Below are 16,265 nucleotides of genomic sequence, written 5' to 3' on the forward strand. Positions count from 1 at the left end.
ACACACACACACACACACACACACACACACACACACACACACGTTGCACTGTACAATTTTATCAAGAGGATTGAGTTTTTCACTATTGTTGCTGTAACCAATGATGAACATTTATCACAAGAAGTTCAATGACAAAAAATGATCTCGGTGTTAATCAAATTACTCGTTCCATCACAGCTTTTCACCATCCATTCATATTCTGTTATAGTCTCATGTTCTAATCTGATTTACCAAAGAATCAAGAAAAGCCAAACTGAAAACATTAATATTTTCTTCCTATATCTGCATGTATATAAAACGTATGCAAAAACACATTTTCTCTTACATGCAACTCAAAAACCCAACAAATACATTGAGATTAAAAGTTCATTCTTCACCTTGTAAACAGCAAAACAATCTTTTCTCAATGTTCATCCACTAACTGTTGTTGAGCCTTCAGTCACATCCTCAGCAGATGAAGTCGCCCAGTTGTCATTGAAATGTAGATTTTAAATTCCCAACAGGAAAACTACTGAATGGACCTTGTGGTGAAATAGTTTTAATATCAAATCTTTGACTTTCAACCTCAACTTTTCATTCACGAGAAGTTCCTAAAGTGCAGCACGAAGATCTTCAGAGAACTCACATCTACATGAACTTGAGTGAAGCAAATGTTTCCAACTGGAATAGACGGTGCTGAACGTGTTTTTAGTGTTGGAGATTGATCTCCATCAATAGAGTAAACTATAGTCATGTTTAATATTAAATTATTCCATGAAGTCCAGTAAAATGTATTGGAAGATCTGGTTTGATCATATCATTTCAGAAGTTTATATTTGAAGTTTGATGAAGAAGATCACAGAACAGTTCTACTTTCTGAACCAATCAGATTGTTGTTGTTTAATCATTGGAAATACCAACTAATCACGTACGGCTTTAATAGGACGTCTATCGCTGAGGATGAATCATTTGAAAACCTAAAGCAGAGAGGAGGCTTCGGTCCACCGTCCAGAACTGAAGATGACTTCCATGTTTTCTGGTTCTGTCCACATTTCCAAAACCTCTGGTTGATTTTCTCAAACAAACGATCTGAGATCCTCAACCTCTGCCTTCCTTAAAGCTTCATCACAGCTTTACTTTGTGAAATCTCCACATTACAAACACATAAACATGTCAAACCCACATTAATATTGATATCACTCATCACTGTCCAAAAAGATCATAATACCAAACTGGAAAGACGGAAAAAAACAGTCCACAAGTCACTGGATCAGTTCACTACCAGACCATTCAATGTCCTCCACATGTAAATATGTAAATGTGTAGATCAAAGCTGTCAGCAGTGAGGAGGAAACATGATGATGTGTTGAGGACAGCTACACTTCACTGACTCTGAGTGTTTGCATATGTGTCCTGCCTCTCTGCTCCCAGCCGTTAAGAGGCCAGTGTTGATCAGTGGCTGTCCAGGCCTTTCAGAGACACTGACACGCCGGCAGCACAATGATGATGTCACTGACTCTACTGCTGACCACCCTGGGGCTCCTTGTTCAGGGTGAGACTCTCTTCTGAAAACTTTGCTTCACCACAATGATGTTCTGCTGTGATGGAGAAACAGTGAAACAAGCAGCATTTACCTTCTTCCATCTGTTCTCCATGTTGAAGAAATGAGACTCTTCTGTTTGGATGTTGATCATCTTTCTCCAAACTGGATTTGTCTCAATAACCCTTCTGCTCTTTTTCATGTTTTCCAGATTCATCAGGAGAAATCATCCTGACTCAGTCTCCTGGATCTCAGTCTGTTGTTCCAGGACAGACTGTCTCCATCAGATGTAAAACCAGTACAAGTGTTGGTAGCAACCTTCAGTGGTACCTTCAGAAATCAGGAGAATCTCCGAAACTTTTGATTTATCTCGCTACAACTCGTCAGTCTGGGATTTCAGATCGTTTCAGTGGAAGTGGATCTGGAACTGACTACACTTTAACCATCAGTGGAGTTCAGACTGAAGATGCAGGAGATTATTATTGTCAGCAGGGTTACAGCTCGTTCACACAGTGATACATCGTCGTACAAAAACCTCCTCAGCTGAAGAGGAACTGATCTGACTCAACAGCTGCACAGAAATACAGACACTTTAAGTTTCACTGACAATGAAGATAATATAACAGAATAATGTTAGGAAATACTTTTTATACTATAGTAAGTTTTAATGATTATCTTGTTGAAATAGGATGTTAATCAATATTTTTAAAGTCTCATCAAAGATGAGTAGAAAATTTGATAATTTAATAAAGGTAACATGAACACTAGATATTTGGCTCTTGTGGTGGAAAAAAAATCCTATACCCGCTTTGCATGAGTCTTCTAATGCTGAAATACATAATACCAAAAACCAGGTTGTCTCTTATTTATTTTCTGCGCAGAGAAGGTTCAATCATCACAACAGAATGCGTACAGTCTCAGTGAGGAAGAAGCAAGAAAAAAAGTGAACAAGCTTTCTTTATACAGAATGAGCAAAGGTGGGGGCCGATGGCCAACATTACAGACATCTCGGTCTCAGACTATTGGTCTCAGACTTTTGGTCTCAGACTGATAGGAACAACAAGTGAAAACAAACGGCCAGCAACCAAAACAAGCGGCCCAAAGGCCTCGGCATGGAACATTCTCATACATCACAGTTAGTTATCTATGTGAACAGAGAGGGAGAATCCTTCTTCTGCACAACAGAGACACGGTGAAGTTCAACAAAGTCCAGAACAAAATTACTTATGCATGAATATAATATACTGAGTAGAAATATATACTACGTAAAAAATTACCAGTACACTCTGAAATACAATATTTACTTCCATGTGTTTTAAAGATTATTTTTCAAGTAATTCAAATATATTTTTACATTTATTTGATTTACGTTCGAGTCAAACATTTAACTTTTCCAACAAAAATAAACACATTGAGTTTGTTTAAATGATGTTGTGTTCATAGTAAAACACATCTTATGTTATATTTTGATCACACTGCTGATAATGAGACGATGATGATATAATATGCTGATGATATCTTACTTCATAATTCAAATTCAATGTTAACTTCTTAGACTTTTGTAGTTTATTCATATTCATTAGACTTCCTGGAAACTTCTAAACATGTTTCCACATGAGAGTTTCTACCAGTGATAAACTTAATTTGTGATATACATAAAGTTTATCTAATTTTCTTTAAACTATATAAGATTCAGTTTTGATAAAAAAAAAATACAATGACACAGAGTAATGAAGCAGATTTAAGTAATAAAATATTTAATGTATTTGGAATAAAGAATGGATTTAATGATATTATGTCAGGGTCACAATAACCTCAAAGTATTGATGATCAAATTATTTTTTTAAAATTTGAAAACAATATTAAACACAACATTATAGTAATATTACATTATGTCTGTTGAAATGTATAAGCCATTTTAAAACAGTAGACTCAGTTGTGTTGAATAATTAATGGAACTATTCAAATAGCAACACCTGTTTCTTTTTCAATAACATGCATGACAACAACTAATTTGATGAAAAGTTCTTTATTGTGGTAAATAATGTAAATAAGCAAAACAAATTGGGTTCAAAATACAAAACAACATTCAAAATGGCATTATATTAACTTGAAGTTGCTGTCTTAAGAAATTGGCAGGCAATTTTAGAATTTTAAGACTAAATCTTTCTAGATTTGATTGAACTATTGAAACAGCAACATCTTTTTCTTTCATAAAAATATACATGAAAACAATTAATTTGATGAAACGTTCTTTAATATTTTAAATCAACCTGAATTACAGCAACAAAACTGTATCAATGAAACATGAACTGAGACAGTGAGTGAGTGAAAGAAAGAGATAAACAGACATAAAGAGTTACAGAGTACAGACTGAGAGTATCAGAGTGAAACCAGTATCAGAGTCCAGTGAGTCAGGTCAGGACTGGGAACACTGGTCTCTCCTCAGTGTCTCTGAGAGAGGAGTCTGGGAGCCCTGGGTGGCCTCACAGGTCACAGAGCCCACCTTCCTCCACTGGTCTGCAGGGAGCCTCAGGGTGCTGCTCCAGCTGTAGCGGCCGTCCTTCTCCAGCACCCCGGGGCTCCTGCTCTCCTCCCAGCTGCTGCTGCTGCTGCTGCTGTCGTCCACCTTCCAGGCCAGACTCCAGTCTGAGGGGAAGCCCTTGTTGGCCAGGCACATGAGCGTGGCCTTCCCCTGCTGCAGCTCCTCACTGGAGGGGGGCAGCACCGTCAGGGTGGGACGGACATCACCTAGGAGACACCAATCAGCTTAGAGGACAGGGACCACACAGCTGTCAATCAAACACCAGACACTTGGACACCTTTACTGTGAGAGAGTTGATTTTCTCCTTTAAGGAGTTTCTGTCAGATGTTCTTTCTGCTCCACCAGTCACTCACTCACACATTGTTTCACTTCCTTTAAGAAGCCTCTCATGCATATCAGCACAGAGAGAATCATCATACAGAATGAGCTGAAATATATCAAACTACACTGGAGATAAAACATCAATATGTGGCCAAATATTAAAGCGTCATCATCAAAAACCTCAATCAAACATTACTTTAAAATATTTAGTGGAAAGATTTACAAGTACAGAAAATGAACTGACTACAATCAAACATTCTTCATGTGGATGTCAGTCATCATTAAAAACTGTTCAAAGATTTAAACATTTTGAAATAATATTTGACACAATGAAGAGATTTTACACATTTTAAAATACCAATCTTTATCTTCACTCTGTTCAATTATACTTGAATCATTCTGATTCTGAACTTGTTTTAATTGAGGTTGAAGTAAAAAAATAACTTTTAAAACATTTGTAGAAAATTTATCTTTTTTTACATTTCAAGTTGTTTGAGTTTCAGTTGGAGAGGAATGAGTAAATAAATGTTTAGTAAAGCTGCTCTGAGTTAGTCTCCATGATAAAGGAGGAGAAATAAAACCATTAATCCTAAAAGTGTACGATTAAAACAAGATATATTCATCTGCCTCAAACATCAAAACCTACATTTAAAACATTACTTTAGAATAATTCATTCAGTATTAGCAAAAACTTACTTCCAACATCCAGTCTGGTTCCTCCACCAAAAGTCCACCACAGTGATACAAAGTCATTGAGCCGCCGTACAAAAACCTCTCACTGTAGAGAGACACGGCTCTCTGACTTTGACACACTGAACTAAAACTACAAACCCTCAAGATGAAACTTTACCATTTTAAATGGAAGTGATGATTATCCTGTAATTTAATGTTCTACTTTCTTAACAATGAGTTTTTCAATTTCTGTTGCTGAAGTGAACTTTGTTTCTTAGTGCAAAATATTTGCTGAAAAAGTCGTTCATGATGGTGGAAAGAAAACTACTTTTCTGAGTCTGTTGAATGTAAAAGAATACAAAGACAAATTACTCCTGAAATATTAAAAAATTTAAATATTTGACTTACTTCCAACATCCAGTCTGGTTCCTCCACCGAAAGTCAACCACAGTGATACAAAGTCATTGAGCCACCGTACAAAAACCTCTCACTGTAGAGAGACACGGCTCTCTGACTTTGACACAAACAAACTCAACAAACACATTCACAGTTTACCCAGTTTATGTATAAATAGTTAAAATGCTTAAAACTGTTTAAGAAATGATACATATGTATTTAATATTATATTTGTGAAATGTTAGACCTCTATGAGCAATTTTAACTTGTCTTTCAGTTAAACAAAGTGATGATTGATCAAGATATTCCTAAAGAAAAACTCTCCAACAAATCCTGCCAAATGTAAATGATTATCATAAACTCATGTTTATTTTATACTATGATAAATAAATAAAAATATGTTTGTTTAAATTCGTCCCACAGTGATGATGACTTGTGTTGTAGTGAATTAGGGAGATTTTACAAAACATTCCAGAAGAAAATGTTTCCATCAAACTCAAACCAAAGACTCTAATAAATGAGCACTGACACATTCCTGATCAATACTCTGATAAAGTGATGGATCCATTGATAAACAGCATCATCACAGTAATCCAAGTCCCTGTTGGAGTCAGTCAGAGCATTTCCATAGAGAGCCACTTTGCATCAGCAGCACCATGCTCCAGTGCTCTGGGAGAGTTTATAGTCCTGAGAGTTGAACACTGGATGACTGACAGCTGTCCTTCATCACAACAGAAGACACAGAAATCGTCCTCATCAAAAACATGACTTTGATCTCCGTCCTCATCTGGACTCTCCTCTGCTGCTGCTTCACAGGTAAAGTCCAGAGAATCAAACTCCTCTCCTCTGTGAACATCCGTCCCTCTGAAATGAAGCCGACTAAACCGTGACGCTGCTTTATGTTTTTGTCTCTGTGTCCTCAGAGTCCAGAGGACAGGTCACAGTGACTCAGCCTGGAGCAGTGAGCTCTGCTCTGGGAGGCTCCGTCTCCATCACATGTAGGACCAGTCAGGATGTTTATACTTGGAGCAGCTATCACTATTTAGCCTGGTACCAACAGAGAGAAGGAGAAACTCCCAAACTACTCATTCGTTATGCTAGCACTCGGCAATCAGGGATTCCAGGTCGTTTTACAGGCAGTGGATCAAACTCTGACTTCACTCTGACCATCAGTGGAGTCCAGACTGAAGATGCAGCAGTTTACTACTGTCAGAGTTTTCACGTTATCAACAGTCAGTATGTGTTCACACAGTGAAAAAGCGTCGTACAAAAACCTCCCTCAGTCAGACTGAACAGAAACTGAACTGACTGCTGCAGCTGGAAGCTACTGCAGAGACTGATACACTTCACTGAAGACACACACACACACACACACACACACACACACACACACACACACTCAAACATTTAGTTGGTAAGATTACTTTTCTTCACCTCCTCTATCTCTAACAGCATATTTACCGACATTACAAAACACTTTTTAAACATGAAGATGTCTTATCTCCACTTGACTGCATTTCATAATGAACCCTTTCAATCTTTTTTGTCAGAAAGTAATCAAGAAAAGCTTCATATGTAGCACTGTCTTAGACCAGATTACATTTTAACTTTTTATTAAAAGATAATGTTATGATTTGTAGAACAGGTAGCAGGATAAGGACCCAACACAGATACAGATGAGGAGGAAGATGGAACAATTCAATGCTTTATTTGAAATGGCTGACAGGCATGGTCTGCTATTTAACAGTCTCTGTTGGTCAGGAAGGTTCTTAATTGAGTGAAATAAACCTGAATTATCAAAGTGACAGCCATGATAAAAGCAGGTCTAACTCTCTAAATGCTTAGGAACTGTGCTTCAATGTTTCCTTTCTTATTTTCCTTCAGCATAGAAAACACTGGACCATCATGATTTACCAAAGGAAAGGAGAAAATAACGTCCCACATTTCCACTACGGCAGCAACATTTACCGAAATGCTCCATTCAGCCGTCAATAACATCAGCTGTTACTGTTGAATTGTACTTTATGGATAGATAGAAAACATCCCTTTAGGAGGAGGAATTCTATTTTGGACAGGAATCCTTAGTTGAATTCTACAACATTCAGATTTGTCACTCTACACATTTTTTAGGTTTCATAAATAAAGTTGCTCAAAAACTAAATATGAATCCACTGTAGCAGAGTGAAGGTGTAGTTAGACTTTATTTGCACTGTTGTTGCTTTTTCATCTCTTTCACCTCTTTCAATAACTTTGTGACATTTTCCATCAACGTAAAAGTGGTTTAGAAAAAACATAGGATGTACATTTTTTGACTATTGAGCTGCTGCCATGGAGTCCAAAAGGAAGGACAGAAATAGCAGGTGGGAAACAAGCAGCAAAACTCCAAACGAATGATACAACAAAGACTAACAAGGAACAAAGGAACTGGGCTGGTATGAACGGCGAATGACTAATGAGGAAGTGGGAACAGGTGAGCAGGAGGTCTGGTGGGTGCAGGGCTAACGAGGGGTTAAACTAATCAGGGCGGGGCCAATAATCAAAACTGGCGGGAAAAAATACAAAGGCAGGAAGTGAAGTGATCTGAAACGATAGGAGAGGTGAAATACTAAACATGGATGATATGAATGAAACAAAGGAAGAACATGGAGCATGGCAGATTATGACATGTAAAAGCAAAACACATTCAATACAGACACAATGTAAGAACGCACCAAAAGAAGAAACGTCCCTCTCAACATGTGTCTTTAGCTGCTTTCTACCACAACTTCCTCAAATCTTTAGTCTAACACTTCCAAAGTTTTGAAGCCACAGCCACAAAAGCACTTTGAAGTCTTTAGTGATGTAAAAGCAACAATCTCTGATCATAGCAGGACAGATGTAAAGAGAACATGGAGGACAAACTCACAGCTTCTTTTCCAATGGCTTCCTTTCATCCTTTAAAACCAGCCTCTACTGCTTTAGGATACCACAGCTAAACACCGTTAGGCTGCACTGAGACAATTATCAGATGTGACGTGAACATGATCCCTATAGTTCTTCTAAAAATCATCACCTAAAGTTATGAAATATTGGTGATCTGACCCAGTGATCAACCCAGTCTCCTGTGTTTTCATGGATCTTTTTCACACACAGAGACTGTGTTGTCATCTCTTTCATTAAAACATCTTTTGAATAAATTCTCTTTCATTTGATACTGATGATATCCTGCTTTCTATTTCTAATTCAATTTTTAAAATGTATTCAAAAATTACAAAAATAAAAACAATTAAGTTCAATTCTTACAACACATGAGTCATAATAAAGAGTAGAATTCATTGGTGTGAGGAAATGTAGTTATTTTCCATAACAATACTTTTAATGATGTGTGTTGTTACCAAAGTTAATTCATAACAAAACAAACCTGAAACAACCATGGAGAACATTTGACCCTTAAAGTAAGAAGTGAATAGAAAATAAGGATATTGTTGTTATTATTAAGTCTTCATGCTTTATTGTAATTAGTATTCCTGAGAGAAAATATATGTCAAAGAAATAAGTCAAGTCTGCTCTATTAATAAAAAGCACAAAGAAATGACTATATGATGACATTTTTATTGTTTTGTACAATTAAAACAAACAATATGAAAAGCAAGAAACCATTATGTTGAAACATTTAATGAGCGACAGAGAGAGAGAGAGAGAGAGAGAGAGAGAGAGAGAGAGAGAGAGAGAAAGCAGACTGAGAGTATCAGAGTGAAACCAGTATCAGAGTCCAGTGAGTCAGGTCAGGACTGGGAACACTGGTCTCTCCTCAGTGTCTCTGAGAGAGGATTCTGGGAGCCCTGGGTGGCCTCACAGGTCACAGAGCCCACCTTCCTCCACTGGTCTGCAGGGAGCCTCAGGGTGCTGCTCCAGCTGTAGCGGCCGTCCTTCTCCAGCACCCCGGGGCTCCTGCTCTCCTCCCAGCTGCTGCTGCTGCTGCTGCTGTCGTCCACCTTCCAGGCCAGACTCCAGTCTGAGGGGAAGCCCTTGTTGGCCAGGCACATGAGCGTGGCCTTCCCCTGCTGCAGCTCCTCACTGGAGGGGGGCAGCACCGTCAGGGTGGGACGGACATCACCTAGGAGACACCAATCAGCTTAGAGGACAGGGACCACACAGCTGTCAATCAAACACCAGACACTTGGACACCTTTACTGTGAGAGAGTTGATTTTCTCCTTTAAGGAGTTTCTGTCAGATGTTCTTTCTGCTCCACCAGTCACTCACTCACACATTGTTTCACTTCCCTTTAAGAAGCCTCTCATGCATATCAGCACAGAGAGAATCATCATACAGAATGAGCTGAAATACATCAAACTACACTGGAGATAAAACATCAATATGTGGACAAATATTAAAGCTTCATCATCAAAAACCTCAATCAAACATTACTTTAAAATATTTAGTGGAAACATTTACAAGTACAGAAAATGAACTGACTCCAATCAAACGTTCTTCATGTGGATGTCAGTCATCATTAAAAACTGTTCAAAGATTTTAAAATTTTGAAATAATATTTTTACACATTTTCAAATACCAATCTTTATCTTCACTCTGTTCAATTATACTTGAATCATTCTGATTCTGAACTTGTTTTAATTGAGGTTGAAATAAAAAAATAACTTTTAAAACATTTGTAGAAGATTTATCTTTTTTTACATTTCAAGCTGTTTAAGTTTCAGTTGGAGAGGAATGAGTAAATAAATGTTTAGTAAAGCTGCTCTGAGTTAGTCTCCATGATAAAGGAGGAGAAATAAAAACATGAATCCTAAAAGTGTACGATTAATACAAGATATATTCATCTTTTTCAAACATCAAAACCTACATTTAAAACATTACTTTAGAATAATTAATTTAGTATATTTGTGCAAAAACTTACTTCCAACATCCAGTCTGGTTCCTCCACCAAAAGTCCACCACAGTGATACAAAGTCATTGAGCCGCCGTACAAAAACCTCTCACTGTAGAGAGACACGGCTCTCTGACTTTGACACAAACAAACTCAACAAACACATTCACAGTTTACCCAGTTTATGTATAAATGGTTAAATTACTTTTAAATGGATTCATAAACAATACATATGTATTTAAAAATGTATTTGTTTAATGTTAAACATCGATGAGCAATTCTAATCTGTCTTTAAGTAAAACAAAATGATGATTGATTAAGATATTCCTAAAGAAAGATAATTATTCCTTTGAAATGTTAATAGTTGTCATAAACTCATGTTTATTTTATTCTATGATAAATTAAAAACAATATATATTTTCGTTTCCCACAGTGATGTTGATTTGTGTTGTAGTGAATTAGGGAGATTTTACAAAACATTCCAGAAGAAAATGTTTCCATCAAACTCAAACCAAAGACTCTAATAAATGAGCACTGACACATTCCTGATCAATACTCTGATAAAGTGATGGATCCATTGATAAACAGCATCATCACAGTAATCCAAGTCCCTGTTGGAGTCAGTCAGAGCATTTCCATAGAGAGCCACTTTGCATCAGCAGCACCATGCTCCAGTGCTCTGGGAGAGTTTATAGTCCTGAGAGTTGAACACTGGATGACTGACAGCTGTCCTTCATCACAACAGAAGACACAGAAATCGTCCTCATCAAAAACATGACTTTGATCTCCGTCCTCATCTGGACTCTCCTCTGCTGCTGCTTCACAGGTAAAGTCCAGAGAATCAAACTCCTCTCCTCTGTGAACATCCGTCCCTCTGAAATGAAGCCGACTAAACCGTGACGCTGCTTTATGTTTTTGTCTCTGTGTCCTCAGAGTCCAGAGGACAGGTCACAGTGACTCAGCCTGGAGCAGTGAGCTCTGCTCTGGGAGGCTCCGTCTCCATCACATGTAGGACCAGTCAGGATGTTTATGACGATGGCGACCACTACTTACACTGGTACCAACAGAGAGATGGAGAAACTCCTAAACTGCTCATTTACTATGCTAGCACTCGACAATCAGGGATTCCAGGTCGTTTTACAGGCAGTGGATCAAACTCTGACTTCACTCTGACCATCAGTGGAGTTCAGACTGAAGATGCAGCAGTTTACTACTGTCAGAGTTATCATTACATCAACAGTCAAGCTGTGTTCACACAGTGAAAAAGCGTCGTACAAAAACCTCCCTCAGTCAAACAGAACAGAAACTGAACTGACTGCTGCAGCTGGAAGCTACTGCAGAGACTGATACACTTCACTGAAGACACACACACACACACACACACACACACACACACACACACACACACACACACACACACACATTCAAGATGTTATGACTTCTCACAACAATACATTGACTTATATTAATTTTCTGGGAAGTACCCAGTGGAGGGCCGTGTATTTTATACCTGAGCCTTCAATGCTGTCCTGCTACAGTTGAACCACTTCCAAATAACCTCATTATGACTCCAGCATGACGGGATGCTTCGTTATTAACGGGCAATGCATAAAGTCAAAATCAAAGTAATTAACACAATGAGAAGAACCAACTGACAAGAACCAGTCACATATATTTACATGACAACAAAGCAGGTAGAAAAACATAAAACCCAAATAACACGATTCAACAGTTCTCTGCACATTCCAGCAACACTGCGGCGCTAAAACACACATTCCACCACACACTCAAGAACACGGGCCATTCACATATTATTCACATCAGAGGGAACAATATTAACCATATCATAAAAACGACACCATAGACAAATTAACACAGTAGTAACGCTACTGCAGATGTAAAAAAAGAAAAGCAGTTCACTTACCAAAGCTGCTGTTCACTATTTAAAGACAAAGTATATCCTCCTTTCTTTGTTTACAAAGAGTTTATTACCACGGTTGTTCAGTACATCCGTGCAGTTTAGTTCCAGCACGAGGTCCTTCCCGATTCATGGACGCCAGTGATGACAGTCGAGTCTCCCCAGTTGTATTTCTTGAATACATTTGAATGCGTTTGAGTCAGTGACGTGCGGTGAGGTTCGTGTCTGGTGAGGCTCTGACTCTACATAAGTCAGATTTACAAATATATGAACCCAATAGAGAAGCTTAAATCACCATTCAATTAGCAGCTTGCACGTTGACTACTGGTTGTTTTTCATATCAGCATTATTTACACACACATAGGTAAGGTACATATTAGATTCCACCGGGAGCGTTTCAGAAGCGGAGCGCTCGCGGGCACCACCCGCGAAAATTGTGAGATTCCGCGATAATCTGCGTAGCAACCACGGATGTATAAAGAGAACAACAAACACATAAAAGGTTACTTTACCTGTCCGACGTTGAATTGCTGTTGATTTGTTCATATTTCCTTGTTTTTTGAGACATTTTAAGCTTGGATATAGAATCTTACATTTTTGTGGTCAAAGCAAAATATAAAAAGAAGAAGAGAAGCGTAGAAGAAGAGCAACGACAGAACAAGCATCAACCCGACCCGTGGACTCTCACTCGCCCTCTTCATTGAGGCAGAGGTACTGTTTGTCCCTCTGTGCTTTTTCACAGCGGTTTAATGTCAGATCAGCAACACTAAATATGTTCTACATATATGTGAAATACATTACCTATTCTATGGAAAGAAACGACATATAATAAAAGTGTCTACAAATATTACAGTGGTGACAAACGATGAGAAAGAAAAAGGCGCTCAACCCAAATAGTGAGGGATTGCGCAATCTGAGGTCGCTGCCTCACCTCACGTGTCTCCTCTGTTTGAACAGGACATGCGCTAATTCAGCGATTTTGATTATAAAAATGCTGGAAATGATTTGAATCATACAGAAATTACATTTATAGCACAGATCAGTAGAGAAATATTAATATTTATTTTATTTTAGCATTATTTGTTTTTTACTTGTCATGATGACCTCCCCTGACCTCACGTCCCTGGTTTGAGGGCTGAAAATGTCCGCTCGACAGAGACAGTAGAGTTTGGGATTGTCACCGCCAAACATGGCAAAATGTTAAAAATGTCAGGTAAAAACTTCTTGCATATCTTTAAACTTTAACTCTTTTTACTACAAAGTCCTGCTAGCTATTTTCACAACAGTCACGTTACTCCACTGATCAATGAAGCCGCACGTTAATGATGACGTAATTGTAGGCCAGCTAGAAGGCTCTGGCATGTGAAAGAATACGGCCAACATGTCAAACTAAAAATGTGATTGGTTGAAGACTATGACGATAACAATATTGTCCCCATTTACTTGAACTGCAAAGAGATTCACTTGTAATTCTGAAGGCCTCCGGGCAGATTTTTTTTACTTAGAGACAACATAGAGGTGAAATCTGATTGGATAAAAGCTCTACTTAAAAACAAGCTGTGCTGAAAGCAGCGCAACTGAGGAAGACAGCTACTGTATGCAATGAGATAATAAGCTAAAAGGGAAAAATATGTAGAATACATGTAGTGTATTTATGAAAAATAATTCTGTCAGTGTCTAGGCCAGCAGAGAAGGCCTTGCTGGCCCTGATGGCCCACCATTGGTGTCATGATTTAAATAGCCAGTGAGGAGGAAACATCATGATGTGTTGAAGACAGCTACAGTTCACTGACTCTGTGTTTTTAAAGTAATTGAAAATACCAAACAATAACGTACGGCTTTAATAGGACGTCTATCGCTGAGGATGAATCATTTGAAAACTTAAAGCAGAGAGGAGGCTTCTGTCCACCGTCTAGAACTGAAGATGACTTCCATGTTTTCTGGTTCTGTCCACATTTCCAAAACCTCTGGTTGAGTTTCTCAAACAAACGATCTGAGATCCTCAACTTCTGCCTTCCTTAAAGCTTCATCACAGCTTTACTTGGTGAAATCTCCATATTACAAACACATAAACATGTCAAACCCACATTAATATTGATATCACTCATCACTGTCCTAAAAGACCATATTACCAAACTGGAAAGACGGAACAGAACAGTCCTCAAGTCACTGGATCAGTTCACTACCAGACCATTCAATGTCCTCCACATGTAAATATGTAAATGTGTAGATCAAAGCTGTCAGCAGTGAGGAGGAAACATGATGATGTGTTGAGGACAGCTACACTTCACTGACTCTGAGTGTTTGCATATGTGTCCTGCCTCTCTGCTCCCAGCCGTTAAGAGGCCAGTGTTGATCAGTGGCTGTCCAGGCCTTTCAGAGACACTGACACGCCGGCAGCACAATGATGATGTCACTGACTCTACTGCTGACCACCCTGGGGCTCCTTGTTCAGGGTGAGACTCTCTTCTGAAAACTTTGCTTCACCACAATGATGTTCTGCTGTGATGGAGAAACAGTGAAACAAGCAGCATTTACCTTCTTCCATCTGTTCTCCATGTTGAAGAAATGAGACTCTTCTGTTTGGATGTTGATCATCTTTCTCCAAACTGGATTTGTCTCAATAACCCTTTTGCTCTTTTTCATGTTTTCCAGATTCATCAGGAGAAATCATCCTGACTCAGTCTCCTGGATCTCAGTCTGTTGTTCCAGGACAGACTGTCTCCATCAGATGTAAAACCAGTTCAAGTGTTAGTAGCTACCTTCACTGGTACCTTCAGAAATCAGGAGAATCTCCTAAACTTTTGATTTATCTCGCTACAAATCGTCAGTCTGGAGTTTCAAATCGTTTCAGTGGAAGTGGATCTGGAACTGACTTCACTCTGACCATCAGTGGAGTTCAGACTGAAGATGCAGGAGATTATTATTGTCAGCAGAGTAGCAGCTCGTTCACACAGTGATACACCGTCGTACAAAAACCTCCTCAGCTGAAGAGGAACTGATCTGACTCAACAGCTGCACTGAAATATTAACACTCGACGTTTCATTAACATACTGTACACATACATATATTTCCTCAAAGTCAGAGCCACAACTGTATAATCTCAGCTGTTATAGCATTATAGTCTTTTTAATATTATCACAAATAATTAATTAAAGTAGGTACACTTTTCAAAAGAATGCTACAATTTGAAATGTGAAAATGCCAGAAGACTCAAACCCAGAACTAAATAACAACAACTACTTTCAGCTCTTAACAAAAAGAATTATCCAAACTGTTATGAATTTGATCACACTTTGGCTACATTCTACAGTACATTTTTAGTGTCTTAGATGATATCGACAAATTATATAATACAATTCAGTACAAAGTACAACACTGAGCAGTATTTCTTTCTAAAATCATCACCTCCAAAATGAAATGTAAGACAGTGAAATATGAAAGCTGTTATACGTTTATACTATACATGGACACAGCTGATCAATCGGTCTTCATTATTTTAAAAGAATAATACCTTTACATCAAGCAGTCAAAAATGACCATGTGTTGATCCTTCAGGCGGACAGGAGGAGACAGACACTGTGCTAATCTCTCTTTTGTGTCTTTTGGTAAATTTGTACTGTTTCATTAAATCATTATTGTTTGTAAGAACTAAATAATAATGTATATTATTAAAAGTATGCATTTATTTCTAGTGCTAAAAGCCTTGTTATTTAGATTTTAAATTCAGATATTTATAATTTCTTGGTAAATGTATTAACACATGATCTAATCACGGATCTTCTTAAAGCTTAAACATTATTAAGAGCTTTGTGATTTAACATTGGCATTTTCTTACCATGTGTATTGTTACCAAAGTTAATGAATATAGTTAAACTAGAACAACAATAGAAGAACTTCCAAGGTCTCCATTCAAAAGTCAATTAGACAAAAAGGACTTGTTTCTGTTATGAATTTTGAGCATTAATATGACCCGTTTTTGTTATTTACAATACATAGCAAAGAAAGGAAGACAAAGGACACGCCAC

At 38.0% G+C, this 16,265-nt stretch overlaps 2 gene segments (V, D, J or C); both read right to left on the minus strand.

Annotated features, from left to right (window-relative positions):
• Positions 1–3,529: 3,529 nt before the first annotated feature.
• Positions 3,530–5,223, minus strand: LOC137872924 (Ig kappa-b4 chain C region-like). The segment is given in 2 exon segments: positions 3,530–4,270; positions 5,082–5,223. A coding segment is annotated over 1 exon segment (261 nt).
• A 3,805-nt stretch (positions 5,224–9,028) lies between these two features.
• Positions 9,029–10,539, minus strand: LOC137872977 (Ig kappa-b4 chain C region-like). The segment is given in 3 exon segments: positions 9,029–9,549; positions 10,349–10,426; positions 10,524–10,539. Coding segments are annotated over 3 exon segments (426 nt in total).
• Positions 10,540–16,265: the final 5,726 nt, after the last annotated feature.

Source organism: Cebidichthys violaceus, unplaced genomic scaffold (genome assembly GCF_023349555.1).
Source record: "Cebidichthys violaceus isolate CVI_PGR_0920_01 unplaced genomic scaffold, fCebVio1.0.p SCAF_16, whole genome shotgun sequence".
In the NCBI taxonomy this organism is placed as follows: domain Eukaryota; kingdom Metazoa; phylum Chordata; class Actinopteri; order Perciformes; family Stichaeidae; genus Cebidichthys; species Cebidichthys violaceus.